The sequence below is a fragment of the Zootoca vivipara genome, chromosome 13 (assembly GCF_963506605.1).
Source record: "Zootoca vivipara chromosome 13, rZooViv1.1, whole genome shotgun sequence".
Lineage (NCBI taxonomy): Eukaryota > Metazoa > Chordata > Lepidosauria > Squamata > Lacertidae > Zootoca > Zootoca vivipara.
Genome location: NC_083288.1, coordinates 54,342,243 through 54,361,374, shown reverse-complemented (window position 1 = coordinate 54,361,374; position 19,132 = coordinate 54,342,243). Strand labels below are relative to the sequence as shown.

The following is a 19,132-nucleotide window of genomic DNA, read 5'->3' as shown; positions in this document are numbered from 1 at the left end:
ATCTGTCCTTCCAGGGAGCACTCAGGGCTGATTTCCTTCAGAATTGATAGGTTTGATCTTCTTGCAGTCCATGGGACTCTCAAGAGTCTCCTCCAGCACCATAATTCAAAAGCATCAATTCTTCGGCAATCAGCTTAGCTTCTTAGGGTTCCTAAATGGTCCCTCAAGACCTCGTGGGGCTGCTGCTCCCACCACCCCCAGTCACCGTATCTGTAGGAGCCGTGGTCCAGCAGCGTCCACAGAGGATGGAGTAGTTCCTCTGACTTATTGCATTCCCAATTCATCTCCTTGCTCAGTGAGCTTGCCACCCTTGGACTCCCCAGCAGCAGACAGAGTTTGGAAAATGTGGCAGAGAAGCCAGGAGAGCAGAGCTGAGCCTCCACGTCCAGAGGTTTTCTACCTGGGAACAAAGCAGCTGTCCAGAAAGAGCCCTTGGAAAGTTCCTGAGCTTCCCTAGGATCCAGCCAGCCATTGAGGGGACGGGGGATGTTTCGTTTTGAAAGCTCCGGAGCCCCAGCGCTGCTCAGCTCCACCTGAACCTCTCTCTCTCCGCCCCCATACCTCAGAAAGGTCACATGCACCTCTGATCCTAAACTCCCAGTAGCCCAAATGTCAAGTGTCTGGACATGTGTGGACCCTGAAACCCAGAGACTGGCAAGCAAACACACTTCAGTAGTCAAATTAAGGAGTTTTATTTGGAATAAAAGGGAAAGCAGGCAGATGGCAAAAGCAGCGTAGGAAACAAACCTCAGTGCTGTGGCTCTACAACTAAGAACCTGCTGGATCAGGCCAGTGGCTCACCTGGCCCAGCATCCTGTTCTCACAGAGGCCAAACAACCCTAATAATGATGGTGATTTTATTGTTTATATGCTGCCCACCTGACTGGGTTGCCCCAGCCCCTCTGAGCACCTCCCAATGAAATATTAAAAACACAATAACAATATCCGCCAGGTTCTTAGAGAACAGGATCTTGTGGAAGGTGGGCTGGACTATCAGCTGCAGCCGGCAGCCACCTCCTCCTCCTTTTCTCCAGGGTCTCTCTGCCTGGGCATCACCTCATCCAGAATGAAGGCAGAAAGAGCTCAGCGAGGGATAAGAGGGAGGAAGGGAGCTGAAAAATGCAGCCAGGCAGCAGCCTAAGGGATTAGCGCTTGATAAGGGGAAATATGCAGTCTGTTTACTCAGGGAGCCCAGAGGAAGTAAAGGGGGGGGGGAGATTTCAGCAGCTGAGATGGCCAGGCTGCCCAGAAAAGGCAACCAGATAAGGCATTATCAGGTATCCTGGCAGACAGGAGAGAAGCAACAAAATAAAAAAAATCCTTCCAGTAGCACCTTGTTGTTGTTGTTTAGTCGTGTTAGTCTCTTCGTGACCCCATAGACCAGAGCACACCAGGCTCTCCTGTCTTGCACTGCCTCCCGCAGTTTGGTCAAACTCATGTTCGTAGCTTTGAGAACACTGTCCAACCATCTCGTCCTCTGTCGTCCCCTTCTCCTAGTGCCCTCAATCTTTCCCAACATCAGGGTCTTTTCCAGGGAGTCTTCTCTTCTCATGAGGTGGCCAAAGTCTTGGAGCCACAGCCTGAAGCTGAGTGTAGTACCCTAGAGACTGTTAACAAATGAAATTGGTCTTACAAGAAAAAAAAGGGGTGAGATGGCTAAAGAAATCTGACATCAGGAATCACAAGACAGAGAAACCAGTAGGAGAACACTTCACTCTCCCAGGACATTCTATACCAGATCTCAAAGTAGCTGTCTTATTGCAAAAGAATTTCAGAAATAGACTGGAAAGAGAAGTTGCTGAACTGCAACTTATTAACAAACTTAAAACCATGGAGGGACCTGGTCTGAATAAAGACATTGGATTCTTATCTCATTATACATGATAAAGCTATTTTTAGCCATCTCATCCCTTGCTTTTTCCTGTAAGACCAATTGCAGTCGTTAACAGTCAACAGGTTTACCACACCTATCAGCCAATCACCCACCCCCACCACCCTTCTGAGTAATACCCCTCTCTACCCTCTCACTATATATAAGGGTCTGGTGACTTCTGTTTCAGTGTATCTGAAGGAGTGTGCATGCAGACGAAAGCTCAGACCAATGACAAACTTAGTTGGTCTCTAAGGTGCTACTTTCCCCTTCACGGATCACTGCCTTGTCGTGGCGAAGGGTCTTGAATAACTCAGAGAAGCTATGAACTATGCCGTGTAGGGCCACCCAAGATCGACAGGTCATAGTGGAGAGTTTTGACTAAACGTGATCCACCTGGAGAAGGAACTGGCAAGCCACTCCAGTATCCCTGCCAAGAAAACTCAATGGACAAAGACAACAGGCATATAAAAGTTATGACGCTGGAAGATGAGCCCCTCAGGTCGGAAGGTGTCCAACATGCTACTGAGGAAGAGCGGAGGACAAGTACAAGTAGATTCAGAGCTGATGAAGCGGCTGGGCCAAAGCCGAAAGGACGCTCAGTTGCGGATATGCCTGGAAGCGAAAGGAAAGTCCAATGCTGTAAAGAAAAATATTGCATAAGAACCTGGAATGTAAGAACCATGAACCTTGGTAAACTGGATGTGGTCAAAAATGAGATGGCAAGAATAAATATTGACATCCTGGGCATCAGTGAACTAAAATGGAAGAGAATGGGCGAAAGCAGTTCGGATGACTATCATATCTACTACTGTGGGCAAGAATCCCGTAGAAGAAATGGAGTGGCCCTCATAGTCAACAAAAGAGTGGCAAAAGCTGTAATGGGATGCAATCTCAAGAATGACAGAATGATCTCGATACGAATCCAAGGCAGACCTTTTAACATCACAGTAATCCAAGTTTATGCACCAACTACCGGTGCTGAAGAAAGTGAAATTGACCAATTCTACGAAGACTTACAACATCTTCTAGAAATGACACCAAAGAAGGATGTTCTTCTCAGGGCCGGCTCATCGTAGACCCCCGGTGGCGCAGGGCACCATGGCGACGGCCTGCCAGGAGGGCGCCGCGAGCTGTGCCCGCCCGCTGGTCGGCCGGTTTGCTGCGCAGCTGCACGCAGCGCCCACCTGCCCACTGCGCTGGGAAACGGGGCAGAAGGGCGCCGGAGAGATCCGGCGCACCATGGCGACAGGGGCGCTTAAGACGGCGCTGGTTCTTCTCATTACAGGGGATTGGAATGCTAAAGTAGGGAATCAAGAGATAAAAGGAACAACTGGCAAGTTTGGCCTTGGAGTTCAAAACAAAGCAGGGCAAAGGCTAATAGAGTTCTGTCAAGAGAACAAGCTGGTCATCACAAACACTCTTTTCCAACAACACAAGAGACGACTCTACACATGGAGATCACCAAATGGGCAGCATCGAAATCAGATTGATTATATTCTCTGCAGCCAAAGATGGAGAAGCTCTATACAGTCAGCAAAAACAAGACCTGGAGCTGACTGTAACTCAGATCATCAGCTTCTTATAGCAAAATTTCAGCTTAAACTGAAGAAAGTAGGAAAAACCACTGGGCCAGTAAGATACAATCTAAATCAAATCCCTTATGAAAACACAGTGGAAGTGAGGAACAGGTTTCGTACAAAGATTACCATAATAAAGGACAAAAGTGGAAAGAGGACCTAACAGAAGCAGAAGACATCAAGAAGAGGTGGCAAGAATACACAGAGGAATTATACCAGAAAGATATACCGTAGTTAAACTACGGTCATACCGTAGTTAAACTGTGGAACTCCCTCCTGCAGGAAACAGTGATGGTTTCCCGCCTGTGGGGCTTTTAAAGGGGACTGTGCATGTTCCTGGAGGAGGAGAGGGAGGTGGGTGGCTTGGCTACAGGATGGCTCTGCTCTGCCTCCACGGCCAGAAGACACCCGTTGCTGGCAGCCACAGGAGAGTGTTGCTCTTGTGCTTGGATCCTGCTTGGGGTTTCCCTTTGGGGCACCTGAGCCCTCCACATCGTTCGCCTGCTATACGTGCACGGAAAACAACAGCTATAGCCGAGATCTGTGCTGAACATTGCAGTGCGTCCCTGACTATTATCATTGTGCAATTATAAGATTATTGGGTAATCTTAGACGGTTGCATAACATTGGAAGGGGCGTGGCTGTGACTCTCTTGCCAAGGGATCCTGCCCTTTGAAGTTTTCCACCTTCACCTCCATACTGGGTAACTATGAATAAATTGGGTGGTGAGACAAAGCTTTCAGGGTGAAGAGTTTGATTTCAGGGCACTTCTTTCATGGCATGGGCACTACCCCTGGTCCCAATCCAGCTCAGCTAAGAGCCGGGGGGGGGAGCCTACCATGCTGGGACAAATCCTGGCTCAGCCAGTTGTGATCTATTAACTTCCCCTACCTTGCAGGGCTGTTGTTGCAAGGACTGGATGAAAACTGGTAAGAGCGTGAGAACATCAGAACAGCCTGCTGGATGAGACCTGGCCAGGACATGAAAAGAGCTCTGCAGGATCAGGCCTGTGGTGTGGCCCATCCAGTCCAGCATCCTGTTCTCACGATGGCCAACCAGAGGCTCCTTATGGGAAGCCCGCAAGCGGGATCCGAGCACAAGAGCAACATTCTCCCCTCCTGTGGCTGCCAGCAAACTGGCCTTGTGAAGCAGTGCAGCTTCTGATTGTGGAGGCAAAGCAGAGCCGTCCTGGCCAGCAGCCACCGCAGGCCCTCTCCTCCTACATGAAATGGGCTGGTCCTCTTCTGAAGCCATCCAAGTTGGGGGGGCCACCATTGCCTCCTGTGGGAGGGAGTTCCATAGATTAACTCTGAGCTGCCTGAAGGAGGACTTTATTTTTTCTGCCCTGAATCTTCCAGCATTCAGCTTCACTCGGTGCTCCTGAGTTCTAGTGTCAGGAGAGAGGGAGGAAAACTTCGCTCCATCCACTTTCTCCCTGCCAGGCATCATCTTACAGTTTCTATCATACTCTCACCATTCCTCAGTCTAAACTAAAAAGTCCTAAATGCTGCATCACTTTCCACCTTGGGGAGCCCCTCCATTCCCTGGATCATTGCACTGGCTCTTTTCTGAACCTTCTCCAGCTCTGCAATGTCCTTTTTGAGATGAGGCGACCAGAACGTCACACGGTATTCAAAGTGTGGTTGTGCCACAGATTTGCATAGTGGCATTACGATACGGGCAGTTTTATTTCCAACGCCTTTCCTCATGATCACTGGCACAAAATCCGCATTTTTCACCGCCGCCACATCCCAGCTCAGCCAGCTAGTAGCACTCCCTCCCCCTCCCTCGCAGGGTTGTTGTTGCGAGGATAAAATGGAAGGAACCTGTTAGCCACTTTGAGCCTCTCAGAGGATGAAACCGGAATCAAAGGCCAACAGTACAAATGAAGCTGTGTTTAGGGGGGGAGAGATGCTCAGAAAGGAGGCCACAAATTGTCCTTTCTCAGGTGGCTTCCTTCCAGGGCAGATCAATGAAGCAGAGTTCTAGTTTCCCCTTTTGTCCTGAGTTAATCCGAACTGGATGGACCGGTCCTCCTGCTGCGGCAGCACCCGTGGGTGCCTCGGAACAAGCTGCCGCCACCAGGCCTGCGCCCTCCACCCCCCGAGGGAGCCAATCCCTGGGCAAGGAGGAGGCCCACCCCGCAGCCACAGCCCAGGGGATAAAAACCCAAGGGGCACATCCACCAACAGGCACCTCCTGAGCATTGCGATGTGGCCAGTGGGGCGCACAGGCCTGGTGGCCGTCTTGCTGGCCGCAGCCATGGCAGCGGAGGCCAAAGAGGTCCTGGAATTCAAGCCTGAAATTGGGGTGTCCAACGGAGGCCTCTGGGGCGCCTGGGCCTGGCAGGAGATGTGCCCGGAGGAGACCTACGCCACGGGATTCAGCCTCAAGGTAACACCCCCTCCCCACCAAAAAGAAAAGCCCCACCCCTCCTTTGTGCCTGGTCTGGCTCTCCAAAACAGGGGGCCATCCCAGCTGAGCCTAGGGGTGGACCTACATTGGGGGGCCCTGAAGCCTGAACTGTCATGGAGGCCCCTTCGCAACCAGCAACCTTCACAACATCTGCGTTACTGACCCTCAAACTTTCAGATTGTTGAAATATAATATATGAACAAACAATCAATTTGAGTCACACAGCTCAAATTGGGTCTACTAGACCCATTCTTTTAAAAAGTTACAGGTAGGTAGCCGTGTTGGTCTGACGTAGTCGAAACGAAATCAAAAAAATTCCTTCCAGCAGCACTTTAAAGACCAACTAAGTTTTTTATTTTGGTATAAGCTTTCGTATCTGAAGAAATTTGCATGCACCCGAAAGCTCATACCAAAATAAAAAACTTAGTTGGTCTTTAACAGGGGTCAGCAAACTTTTTCAGCAGGGGGCCGGTCCACTGTTCCTCAGACCTTGTGGGGGGCCGGACTATATTTTGGAAAAAAATATGAACTAATTCCTATGCCCCACAAATAACCCAGAGATGCATTTTAAATAAAAGGACACATTCTACTCATGTAAAAACATGCTGATTCCCGGACCGTCCACGGGCCATATTTAGAAGGCGATTGGGCCGCATCCGGCCCCCGGGCCTTAGTTTGGGAACCCTGGTCTTTAAGGTGCTGCTGGAAGGAATCTTTTTTAAAAGGAATGTGAAATGAAGTCACTTCTGGGGCTCCTCTGGGATTAGGGGTCGTGAAGCCGAAGCTTCATTAGTTTCATACAGTAGTAGATCTGCTCCTATGAAGGAGTGAAATTTGGGTGGTGCCCCTGAGCATGTACAGAGCACCTTTCTTCCTGATAGCCTCCTGTGCTCCCCTAGTGACCAGTGACCAAACAGCAAAAATGGAATGAATTCATTCCCCCCCTCCATTTATTAACACTTTTATACAGCTTGATTAGGGGGAAGGAATAACAACCCCCCTCCATTTCCAAGATGTTTTGTGATGTTGCACCTTGGAGGGGGAGTGATGGCGTTCCCAATGGGAAGCCAGCTAGCAAGATTCACACCCAAAACTCCTTCCCCTCCTGCAGGTTCCAGCTTCTTCTTCTTTGGTGATCCCTCCTCCTAGCGAGGAAGATTGTTGCATACGAAAGAGTGCCGTGGCTTCCAGCAACTGTGTTCCGAGAGGCATTGCTGCCTCTGAAGGTGGAAGCAGAGAATGACTGTCATGGCTAGTTGCCATCCATATGCCTCTCTCCCTCCGTGATTTATCCCAACCTCTTTTAAAGCCATCTAGGTTGGTGGCCCTCACTGCCTCCTGTGGCCGGGAGTTCCAGTGTTTAACTACGATGTCCTTCCTGTCACCTGCGCTGAATCTCCCAACATTCACGTTTCCCCGGATGCCCTCGAGTTCCCCTGTGTCCTGAGAGAGGGGGGTGACTTTTCTCTGGATGTTTTCTCCATGTAGAAATGATTTTATACACATTGATAATAATATAATAGTAATTTATTACTTATACTCCGCCCATCTGGCTGGGTTTCCCCAGCCACTCTGGGCGGCTCCCAGGACAATATTAAAAGCACGAGAAAACATCAAATATTAAAAACTCCCCTAAATAGCACCTTGCTCTGCCTGCGTAATTCCAGAGTGGAGTCTCTAAGATGCTTGGATGGCGCCTCGCTCGGACGCCTCCTTCCGGCAACTCCTGCAGCCAAGGCTGGGGTGGGGGGCGTGGGGGTCTCGTCATCTGGGAAGCCCAAGCCCCCCAGGCACACGGCCTAGACTTGCGCCCTGGGGAGGAGGTCACTTCGGTGCTGCTGACACAACGGCTTGGCTTCCGTGGTCTCTCTCCAGACAGAGGCGGATGCCCATTGCCCACCACTCTCGCTCGCCTTTTCTCTAACTTGAACAGCCCCAAACGCCGAAAACTTTTCCCCATTGTGTGTGGGGGTGTGGGTGTGGGGAGGTGTCGCTCCATCTCCGGGATCCTTTTGGCCGACCCCCCTTCTCCCTCGCCGCCCCAGGTGGAAGCCTACCGGGGCCCGATGGACGACGACACGGCGCTGAACGGGATCCGGCTCTTCTGCACTCGGGGCGGCCGTGGGGACAAGCACGAAGCGCACACCGTGGAGTCCCAGAGCGGCCCGTGAGTGGCTCCCTCCCTCTCCCTCTCCCTCTCCCTGACTCCTGGCTGCTTCTGCCCCCTGCGCCTCATACCCCCGCCCGCCCCAAAGGATTGCGGCGCAGCTGCCCTGGTCCTTAGGGCACTTGGCTGGGATAGGATCTGGGTTCGAACCCCCGCACTCGGTCTTGAAGCTCTCACTGGGTGACCGGGGGCAGTTACTGCCTTCTCTCATCCTGGCCTACCTCGCAGGGTTGTGGTGGCGGTCACTCGGTGAGCTTCATGACCGAGTGGGGATTCGAACCCTGGTCTCTCCAAGGTCCTAGTCTTCATCTAATCCCTGCAACACGGGAGGTGGCGGACTCTCCGTCCTTGGATGGCCATCTGTCATGGATGCTTCAGCTGTGATTCCTGCATTGCCGAGGGTTGGGCTAGATGACCCCTTGGGATCCCTCCCAACTCCGCAGTTCCATGTTTGCGTGACTCCACCTGTTCTGACCTGCATCTCCCATCCGCCCCAGAGAGCACAACCATTTGTGACCTCATCATGGCGTGCATTGCAGGGGGCTGGACTAGATGGCCCTCGAGGACCCTTCCAACACCGCAATTCTAGGATTCTACCAACCCTGCAAGGCCGGCGAGGGTGAGAGGCATTCACCCAGCCAGAGGGGATTCGAAGCCTGGTCTCCGCCAGGTCCTCGAGGGTCCGTCCGGCACTCCAACCACTGCACCGCACTGCCTCTCTCTCTGAAGGGCTGGCCCTGGCCTGACTCTCTCACTCCCGCTCCCTTTTCTTCCCCCAGGTGGGGCCAGTGGTCGCCGCCCAGCTGGTGCCCCGAGGGCACGTACCTGACCAGGTTCTCGCTGAGGGTGGAGCAGACCCGGCGCGGCATCCACGACGACATGGGCGCCACCAACGCCCGCTTCGCCTGCTCCGGAGAGGGCGCCCACCTGGAGGGGCGCGGCTTGAGCTGGGGGGAGTACGGCGAGTGGAGCCCGCCCTGCCGGAAGGGCCTGTGTGGCATCCAGACCAAGCAGGACCCCGTGCGGGGAGCCCTGAGGGACGACACCGCCCTCAACGACGTGCGCTTCTTCTGCTGCAGCCGCTGAGGAGGGAGGGACGGGACCCCTCCCGCGCCGACCCGGCCGGCCCTGCCGTCGGGGAAAGGCCAGCAGGGAGCAGCGGGCCCCGTCCTGCTTCTCCTGCACTGGCCTGGTCGTGCTTTCTGAGGGGCAGCGGGGCGGGCTCAATGGCCCTGGGGCGGGCGTGCCTTCCAGCTCGATCCTTCTGATTTGCAGGGAGTTGGAATGGATGACCTTTATGTGGCCCTCTGTCACGGATGCTTTAGGCATTTTAGGGGGCTGGACTAGATTACCCCCGGGGATCCCTTTCAACTCTACACTTCTATGTTACTTCCCTCTCCCACACCTGTTGCACCAGGTCTCCATCAGCAGCTGACACGCCCCCTCCTTCTGAACCCAGGCTTTGTCCCAGAATGCATTAACAATAAAAATTGCCTCTGAGCGCGTGCAAAGTGCTTGCTTGCTTGGACAGTCCACCTTCTTCTCTCCAAGAAGCTCAAGGTAGCGCCTAGGGTTTGCTCTTCCTCATTCCATCCCTGCCAGGTAGGTGAGGCTGCGAGAGGCAGCGACTAGCCCCTGAAGGGAAGCCAGGGAGAATCATGGCCGGGGCTGGGGGCGGGATTTGTACCCTGGTCTCCCAGGTCATGGTCTGACACTTCCCACTACTCCACATGGCTCACTCATCTCTGTCCCCGCTAGCTGTTCACCAGGTATATGAGCAAAGTGCCTCTGAGCCTATGAGGAGTGCCTTTTTAAGGCACTGTCCATCCTCCCCCCCCCTTCCAGTCCACCCTGAGCACTTCCTCCTCCTTTTACGACTGCAGAACTTGGAAATGTCAAGCGATGCTCCTCCGGCCACCGGCCAGCCCTTGTGGCTGAATGGAACCTCACTTCTCGGAGGCACTCTATCCCCAAAGGCCACTCATAAGAACGCAAGACAAGCCCCGCCGGATGAGGGCAAAGCGAGACCACCGAGCCCGGCAGAGTCTGCTGAGCCGGCCAGTCCGTGGATCTGTCTGTCTAGCCCTCCGTGGATCTGTCTGTCTAGCCCTCTTTCAAAGCCATCGCTGCTTCCTGCGGGAGGGAGTTCCGCAGCTTAACGGTGCGTGCGCTGCTTGCTGCAGCCCCAAAGTGTGCGAGAATCTTCTCCCCTTGTTGCAGCCCCCCCCCCCCCGCGCAGCAGATCCAGATCCCTCTCTTCAGGGTCCCCCGTTCAGCGCCTCCCTCCAAAAGCTCCGCCTCCCCCCCCCCCGCACAGCAACCCTGCAGAGCCGGACTCAACAACCGGGAGAGAGCTGGTTTATTCCGACTTTTTAAAACCGTAGAGGTGAGGGGTGGGGGTGGGGGCTGCGGGGGAGCTTGGAGGGAGTGTGCACGTTGCGGGTGGGGAGTCTAGCCCAGCTGGGTCCCTCAAAGGCCCCCGTCGCCCTACGAGAAAAGGAGAGAGATAAATGGGCCAGTGAAACAGATGACTCGCAGGGGCCGTGGCTAGTAGCACCTGGACTTAGCGCCCGATCTGGTGGGAGCCAAGAGAGGCCACAACCCCCGCCGGGGGTGGCCCTGCTTTGCCAGGTGGGGGGTCACTGGCCCTCCTCCCACGAGCCTTCCCGGCCCGCCCCCCCCCATTTGGCAGCAGTCCCCCTTACCGCCCGGTCCTCGTCTTTGCGGCAGTCCCCGCACACGGTGCCCACCAGTCCATTGACCACCTGAAGTCCGCACAGCGCCACCTCCAGCAGCCCCAGGCCCAGCAGGATGGAGAAGAGCACCACGTGCCACAGCACCACGTTGGGGGGGTTCACGCACGCCGCCTCCCACAGCGTCCGGTTGCCCAGGTAGCTCTCACTGAGGGGGAGACAGGCAGGCAGGCCAGCGCCATCAGCTCAGGGGGCGCTATTTCATAGAATCCTAGAGTTGGAAGAGACCCCAAGGGCCATCCAGTCCAACCCCCTGCCAAGCAGGAAACACCATCAAAGCATTCCTGACATATGCCTGTCAAGCCTCTGCTTCAAGACCTCCAAAGAAGGAGACTCCACCATTGATTTAAGCAGAGGTTGGATGGCCCTCTGCTTGAAGGGACGCTTCACTTGTGATTCCTGGGCTGGATGACCCGGGGGTCCCGCTCCACAGCCCTGCGAGATATCCTAGGCTGAGAGGTGGTCAGACCCACAGACCCACAGGGTAGGATTTAGGTTTGAAAGTCATGGGGCCCTTTCTAGGTCCAGCTGTCCTTTGCCAACAACAAATGGTCCCTGCTTTTTTGTGTTGAATATATGCTATATGGCAGGGGTGCCCCAACTAAGGCCCGGTGGCCGGATGTGGCCCAATCGCCTTCTAAATCCGGCCCGCGGACGGTCCGGGAATCAGCATGTTTTTACATGAGTAGAATGTGTCCTTTTATTTAAAATGCATCTCTGGGTTATTTGTGGGGCATAGGAATTAGTTCATATTTTTTAAAAAAATATAGTCCGGCCCCCCACAAGGTCTGAGGGACAGTGGACCGGCCCCCTGTTGAAAAAGTTTGCTATATGGTAATTGATAGACCTCATAGGTATCTAAAGCCATTTGCACAGAACATAATATGTATGTTATCACAGTAATTCTTGAACTGAAATACTATTAAGAAGAAGTATATTAATAGTGAAATACAATTACGAAGAAGTATATTGGGGGGGGGGCAAGAGAGTGGGGACCTAAGCTATAGCTTGTTTAGCTTATACGTAAATCTGGCCCCGCCCACAGAGTTTCTTGGCCAAGTGCGGAGATTTGAAGCCATGTCTCTCCAAACCTGGGTCTATCCCAAACGAGACACTTGCAGCCAGGATCCGAGCACAAGAGTGCTTCCTGCCCGCCTCCTGAGGTTTCCAGCAACTGGGATTCAGAAGCTTGTCTGATCCTCTTTTAAAGTCCCCCAGGGGGTGGGGAGGGGGGGCTGTCCCTCCCTCTCTCCTGCAGGTGTTTGGGAGGAGCCCTTGCAAATCAGTTGCCTCCCAAGAACCCGCCCCCCAGCTCCTCACCTGAGGTCCTTGAAAGGTGACCCCCACGTCCCATTCTTCACCTCGCACCAGGGTCCGTCGGCCAGGCCGGTGGACGACACCACAAGGCAGTAGAAGCCCCCCAGCCCCCCAAAGATGGAGCAGAAGACGGAGCGCAGCATCTGTGGTGGAGGAGAAGGTGAGGAGGGGGCCTGGTGCCGCCCAACACATGCCCCACTTGCCCAGCCCCTCTTCTGCTCCAAGGACTTGAACCCAGAGCCCTCTTGGCACTGCCACGATAGGACGCTCACCCCTCTTCCTCTCCCCTTGGTGGGACAAGGTGGGAGCTCCCAGTCTCCCTACCTAGAAACAGGACTCTGTACCCCTAAACTGCAACCAGACCCCCAGGTTGTGTCTGCGAAAACATCATTGGGGGGCATGTGCAGAGCGTGCCAATGAGTCCTGGTGTCTGATGCACATGCCTCTGTGCCTGGACAGAGTGCCTTTACCTCACTACTGGGCCGGGGTGGGGGTGGGGAGAGGAACCCAAAAGCGGGGTGGGGTCCTCCAGGGCACATAAAATAAACGACCGTTTGTGATCTGCTTGATTCCCCCTCCTTGGCCAGAGCTGAAAATAGGAATAAAGGGTTCAGGGTGCAAGGTGGCCATATTCACAAAGGAGCAGCTGGCCCCTTGTAGGCCTGGATCAGATTATTGGGTTGTTGTTTTTAAAGGGGGGAATGTTTGGGAATGAAAACACCTTCCACTTCTCTGCCCCAAGGATCATGCCCAGCCTCAGCTGAGTTGCTGGCTTGTTCTCACTTTTACACACACACACACACACACACACACACACACACACACACACACACACACGTAATAAAGGCAGAGAAACGGAATAAACACACACACACACACACACACACACACACACACACACACACACAGAGCCAGGCCCTTCCAGCAGTGCAACCTCTGCCAGCCTGGAGTCCTCCAGAGGTTTCCATAGAATCACAGGAATGTAGAGTTGGAAGGAACCCCAGGGGTCATCCATCCCAACCCGCTTCAATGCAGGAATCTTTTGCTCAACATGGGGCTCAAACCCCCAATCCTGTCTACCAACTGGATTATTCACCAATTATTATTATTATTATTATTATTATTATTATTATTATTATTGGGGAGGGACTAGAATTTCCACCAGCCCCTAGCCAGCCCCGTGGCAGGATGTGCTGGCTGGCTGGGTCTGGTGGGAAGTTTAGTTCCGGAGGCCTGGCTTTCTCTAGCAGGCCCCTTGTAGGTAGGGGCTCAAGGGGCCGAGAGAGTGCTGGGCCCCCTGGCAGACGAGGCAGAGGAAGAGATGGGGAAGAGTGGCCAAGGATCCGTACCCGACACCTGTTCCCACAGCATCCGTATCCGCAGCAACCTTTCCCTCCGGCCTTCACGGCAGAGCACCCGGTGCAGAGGACCTGGGGGAGGCAGAAAGGGAGGAGGGGGAGGTCAGAGAGTTGCTGGATCAGCCCCAAGGAAGACCCCCCACACACACACACTCCTGGGTCAGCCTCCTCTCCTCACAGCAGCCAAGTGCCCCAGAGAACCTAGGAGGCCAGATAGACTGCCTCTGGCTCAGGTAGCTCCACAAAAAAGTAAGAAGAAGCCGTCTTGTCCAGAATCCTGCTCTCGCCATGGCTTAAAGGGGAAAGCCAGAAAACAGGACTCCTGATCTCAGGACATAAGGGGACGCCTGGGCCTGGCCTAGCATCCTCCTCGATGGGAAACTTGCAAGCAGGATCCGAGCACAAGAGCCACTCCCCGCTCATGTGGCTCCCAGCAACTGGGATTCAGTAGCCATGGATAGCCCCCTCCATGAACTTGCCCAACCCTCTTTTCAAGAGACCCAAGTGGGTGGCGGCCACTCATTCCCGCAGCAGTGAGTTCCAGAGGTTAACTCCTCCAAGGTGGCCCCTGGATTGGCCTGGCTGCCCACACCATTAATAACAATGACATCAATCTGATGACTACCCCTCTGGATGGGTTGTCCCAGCAGATTTGGGCGGCTTCCAACAGATAGAAACACGGAATGGAACATCAAACATTAAAAACATTCAGGGCTGCCTTCAGTTGTCTTCTAAAAGTCAGATACAGTGGTACCTCAGTTTAAGTACACAATTGGTTCCGGGGAGCCGGTCGCTCCCTGAAAAGTACTTAAATGGAGCAGCGATAGCGCGCGTGTGCGAACCACCGATAGAGCGCTTCTGCGCAAGCACGCACCACACAGATCGCTTCTGCACATGTGCGTGCCGCGGAACCCGGAAGTAAAGACTTCCGGATCCGCAGAGTACTCGAACAGAGAGTACTCAAACCGCTGCGGACTTAAACCGAGGTATGACTGTAGCTGTTTATTTCCTTGACCTCTGATGGGAGGGCATGCCACAAGGAAGGGTGCCACCACCGAGAAGGCCCTCTGCCTGGTTCCCTGTAACCTCACTTCTCGCCACTGCCCCCCTGGCCCTCCCCACGTGATGCCACTGGGCTGGGCTTCTCGGATTCAGGACCTGCCTTTGCTTGAACATCTCTCAGGCTGCAGAATGCCAGAAGCAGACGACACCTGTCATTTGATAGGAAAGGCAGGTGGATCTGAAACATGGGCAGTGGCACACACCCCGGTCAGAGCGGTGACCCCCCCATCAGGTCCCTCCAGCAAACCTTTGCCACTCCTGCCTTCTCCTGTGATGCGCCTCATTTCCCCTTTCGGGGGCAGAGGTCACCTTGTTTTATTGCCCCCCCCCCACTCCATGCCAGCTGTCTCCCTTGCAGATAAGGGCCCTGTTATCTCCCACAGAGTGGGGGGGGGAGTTTGCACAAAGTTCACCATGAGAGAAAGCGAGGCTGTGTGTGGGAAGAATGGGGTGGAGGTGGGGCTGGGGGCAGACTGGGTGATGGGCTTCCTCTGGGTTCTCCAATGGCACCCCCAATCCCTTTGCACCCCGTTGCCAGGAGAGAGAGACCGGGTCCTGCTGTGGGCCAGGGCTGTCAACCTCCCTAAACCAGTGCCAGAGAGATGTATAAGCTAAACGAGCTCTAGCTTAGGGCCCCACTGGATGTACATTTCCAAAATATAAGATAAAAAACACACAAATAAAACCTAGATACAGCAACAGTGGCAATTGGCTTGAGATACCTATTAGGTCCATAAATTACCATATGGCATATGTTCAACACAGAAAACAGCGACAATTTGCTGTTGACAAAGGATAGCTGGACACATCAGGGGCCCCATGACCTTCAGGAGCTTAGGGCCTCATCCAACCTCAATCTGGCCCTGCCGGAGTCGCTCTGCTCCTGAGTATCCCATGCAATCAGGTCATGCTATGGGGGGAACTGTAGGTTGGTGTCAGAGGTGTCCCTGGGTAGACAACTCGAGGAAGTGAGCCAGGCTGCACAAGGGAGGAGGAAGCAGCAGCATCTCTCCCACCCACCAGCGACATGTCCCCAAGCCATGAAGGGAGGCTCTTCCCAGCTCCAAGTCCTGAGAATCATAGGGAGGGAAGGCACCCCAGGGTCATCTAGCCCAACCCCCTGGAATGCAGGAATCTCAGCTCAAGAACTGGCAGGCGGCTATCCATCCCCTCCCTGGGAAGGGCCCCCCGAGGGTCATCTAGCCCACCCCACCCCATGGAGGCAAAAGCCCTGAGCACTCACCATCAGCCCCCCACCGACGAGGCCCCCCATGAGCCACACTTGGGTAGTGATGTGCTGTGGGGTCCAGTCCCGCTGCATGTTGGGGAACATCAGGAGGATGTTGGCCACCATGCAGGCCAGGCCGGCCGTCACCAGGCAGAGGCCCACCAGGCGGGAGCACTTGCCGGTGCACATGGCGGGAGGGGAGGCCTCGGAGGGAGACGGGCGCAGGTGCTGCGGAGGAGGAGGCCAGAGCAGGAAACTGTTTGTTTGCAGATAAGGAGGGCAAAGGGCTGGCGAGAGGAGAGGCAAAACATCTCCTCCCCTCCTAGCCATTTCCCAGCCTGGCATCCCGGCCTCCTCCTCCTCCTCCTCCTCCTCCTCCTCCTCCTCCTCCTCCTCCTCCTCCTCCTCCTCCTCCACCTCCTCCTCCTCCTCCTCTTCTCTGCTGCACAGAAACTCTCCCTCCCTCCTTGCAGGGTTTTAGAGACCCCAAGGGCCATCCAGTCCAACCCCCTGCCAAGCAGGATACACCATCAAAGCATTCCTGACAAATGGCTGTCAAGCCTCCGCTTAAAGACCTCCAAAGAAGGAGACTCCGCCACACTCCTTGGCAGCAAGTTCCACTGTCAAACAGCTCTTACTGTCAGGAAGTTCTTCCTAAGTGGAATCTTCTTTCTTGTAGCTTGCAGGGGGATGGCCTAGATGGCCTTGGGGGTCGCTCCCAACTCTACAGTTCTAGAATTCTATTTATTTGTTTGTTTATTGAATTCATACACTGCCCCATTCCTGGAGGCCTCAAGCCGGTGCACAGAACAAAATCAGAATATAAATATAAATATAAAACCACAAAATATAGAATCTGTTATGAAAAAATGTACCCCAAAATGCGTTGCCTTTTAGGAAGGACAGACGCGGGTCGGAAGCTCCAAAATTTGCACTAAGTTCAGCTCTGCCGGGAAAATGACAGAGACCACACGATGCTGTCAGGAAAAACAAACTGATCCTTTTATTACAAAAAAGAAAGAACTACAGCTGTAGGGTCCCTGCCTCAAAGAATGTAGGAAGGGAACCCCGGGAAATGGTGAACCTCCCTCTTATACCCTCCTGTCCCCACATGAAAATCCCTTTACTGGGAGGGAGGGGAAGGACAAGGAGGATGGGTGGTGATGGGATTAACTGGGTGCAGAGAGGACGATTTCTTCATATGGTGGGATGTCAATCGCTCTCCTCCCGTTGTTGATGAGTTTCCCTTTGTTTGATCAGTCTAGATGGGAGTTGAGGTGGGGCTGTTCCTGGAGATTGCCGAGGGATTGGGGTCCGCCCGGCAGGTGTTTTCCTCCAGGTCATGGAAGGATGGACTACGTTGAAGATGACATTCTGTTTGAATAAAGTTGTTCCAGCTAATCCCTCTATTGTCCGTGTGTCCTTGAATGGGTATAGGGTGGTAGTAGGGCAAGGTTCAGGTGGGTTGGGGTCATACAGGGTTCATACAGAAAATATACCTGGAAAACATACCTAATACAGGGATTTCTAATTAAAAGGTAGCAGTCCTGACATATACAGTTCTAAGGTATAAAACAGTAATTCTAATACAGAGGGATACTAGCTTATATAAAGCAGTAATTGTAATACTGAGGCAGCGGATAGGTTTTCCTAGAAACGTTGGAAGGCACATAATGAAGGAACGTCTAGTGGCTACATACACATAAGGATTTCATAATAAGAAGACATATAAAATGAGCAGACATGTTAGCTAAGAAGGCATATAAGGGGACATATAAAAAAGGCAGGGTTCATGGTAAGAGAGCATATAATAGGCTGTATTATTAACTTGAGTAGAAAAGTGTCGCTTTGGATTTGGGCGGCTTTCCCCCCTCCTTCTTCTGGAAACATTGTTTTGTTCTGGGCGGAGGGGAGGTGGAGAGGGGAAATGTGTGAGTTTATGGCATCCTTGGGAGATGTTTGCATATGCTGATCCTTAGGGCAGGGGAGGGGTGCGGGTCTCTGGAGTGGAGCAGAGGCGAAGGTGGTGTAGCATGGGATTCTGGGTAACTGCAGCTGCCAGATTCGGTCACCCCCAGATTCGGTCACCCCTCTCTGTTCATTAGTAATGGTGTCCTGCAAACCCCCCCCCCAATATGATTTTATAACAAATCAAAATAAAAAGAACAACCAATAACACCCCCCCCCCCAATTTTAAAAAGGCATAGGATGACAACCAAAGCAACCAATGTTTTTGTCTGGTGCCTAAAGGTGTATAATGAAGCCGCTAGATGAATTTCCTTAGGGAGAGCAGGTGGGGAGCCACTGCAGAGAAGGTCAGTTTCTTTTTTGGAAGCCAAACAACTTTGGGCAAAACTTCTTCTTCTTCTTCTTTTTTAAAAAGCTCAATAACTGTGTTCCCAAAAGCTCAACAATCCCAGTTTCAGGAGCTCTGCCCTCTGTACATATAATCATATTCTGTAGTTGGAAAGGGCCTCCAAGAGTAATCTAGACCAACCCACTGGATAGAGATAGATAGATAGAAATGAGAGAGAGGGAGGGAGAGAGGGAGAGAGGGAGAGAGAGAGAGAGAGGGAGAGAGGGAGAGGGAGAGAGAGAGAGAGAGCTTTTTTGTACTAAGCTTTCCCCATTCTCACACATTTTCTTTCTGTGTTTATCAGCTGCCACCATTTGTACGCAGTGATGCCAATAAGTATCTCACATTTATATCACTTGTGATGTTGACCTTTTTTCTGGTTTTGCACTCCTTCTGTTCCAGGACCGAACCCAGAAACGAGTCTTTCAGAACTTGTCGCCTTTGCCGTGTTCTCTGCTAATTGTATTTTTATAGCTTGTTTTATCTCTTACACCTCGTATTATATCATACTCCACAGGATACAAACTGTAATGCAATATAAAGGTAAAGGTAAAGGGACCCCTGACCATTAGGTCCAGTCGTGACCGACTCTGGGGTTGCGGCGCTCATCTCGCATTATTGGCTGAGGGAGCCGGCGTATAGCTTCCAGGTCATGTGGTCAGCATGACTAAGCCGCTTCTGGCAAACCAGAGCAGCGCACGGAAACGCCGTTTACCTTCCCGCCAGAGCGGTACCTATTTATCTACTTGCACTTGACATGCTTTCGAACTGCTAGGTGGGCAGGAGCTGGGACTGAGCAACGGGAGCTCGCCCCGTGGGGGGAGGATTCGAACTGCCTACCTTCTGATCAGCAAGCCCTAGGCTCAGTTGTTTAGACCACAGCGCCACCCGCGTCCCTACTGCAATATAGTAGGGGGAATAAGGGCAGGAACTAAAATGCCATTAAAAATCACTAGGAATATTTCCTGGGATGGATCTACTGTCTCCTCTCTTCAGTCGCAGAAAAGGCAGGAAGCGTGTGCCTCC

At 53.1% G+C, this 19,132-nt stretch overlaps 2 protein-coding genes across 3 annotated transcripts; one reads left to right on the top strand and one right to left on the bottom strand.

Moving 5' to 3' along the window:
• The first annotated feature begins 5,472 nt into the window (after nucleotides 1–5,472).
• On the top strand, nucleotides 5,473–9,118 carry LOC118078321 (vitelline membrane outer layer protein 1 homolog). Its single transcript, XM_060281412.1, has 3 exons — nucleotides 5,473–5,844; nucleotides 7,911–8,032; nucleotides 8,812–9,118. The coding sequence occupies exons 1-3, from the start codon at nucleotides 5,473–5,475 to the stop codon at nucleotides 9,116–9,118; spliced, it is 801 nt and encodes a 266-aa protein (XP_060137395.1).
• A 1,244-nt stretch (nucleotides 9,119–10,362) lies between these two features.
• LOC118078315 (transmembrane 4 L6 family member 5-like) lies at nucleotides 10,363–15,978 on the bottom strand. Of its 2 annotated transcripts, none has more exons than XM_035102128.2 (5): nucleotides 15,766–15,978; nucleotides 13,452–13,532; nucleotides 12,106–12,245; nucleotides 10,738–10,933; nucleotides 10,363–10,519 (listed from the first exon to the last, which is right to left on the bottom strand). In XM_035102128.2, the coding sequence occupies exons 1-5, from the start codon at nucleotides 15,937–15,939 to the stop codon at nucleotides 10,502–10,504; spliced, it is 609 nt and encodes a 202-aa protein (XP_034958019.1). In that variant the 5' UTR covers nucleotides 15,940–15,978; the 3' UTR covers nucleotides 10,363–10,501. The 2 variants fall into 2 exon arrangements, with proteins under 2 accessions (XP_034958019.1, XP_034958020.1); XM_035102129.2 differs by having other exon boundaries at nucleotides 10,365–10,519; nucleotides 10,798–10,933.
• Nucleotides 15,979–19,132: the final 3,154 nt, after the last annotated feature.

Coding starts and splice junctions, on each gene's coding strand:
- LOC118078321 (XM_060281412.1), top strand. CDS start 5,473: ATGGACCGGTCCTCCTGCTGCGGCAGCACCCGTGGGTGCCTCGGAACA. Junction 5,845..7,910: donor CCACGGGATTCAGCCTCAAG/GTAACACCCCCT, acceptor TCGCCGCCCCAG/GTGGAAGCCTACCGGGGCCC. Junction 8,033..8,811: donor GTGGAGTCCCAGAGCGGCCC/GTGAGTGGCTCC, acceptor TTCTTCCCCCAG/GTGGGGCCAGTGGTCGCCGC.
- LOC118078315 (XM_035102128.2), bottom strand. CDS start 15,939: ATGTGCACCGGCAAGTGCTCCCGCCTGGTGGGCCTCTGCCTGGTGACG. Junction 12,246..13,451: donor GCTGTGGGAACAGGTGTCGG/GTACGGATCCTT, acceptor CCTCCACCACAG/ATGCTGCGCTCCGTCTTCTG. Junction 10,934..12,105: donor TCACCTTTCAAGGACCTCAG/GTGAGGAGCTGG, acceptor TCTCCCCCTCAG/TGAGAGCTACCTGGGCAACC.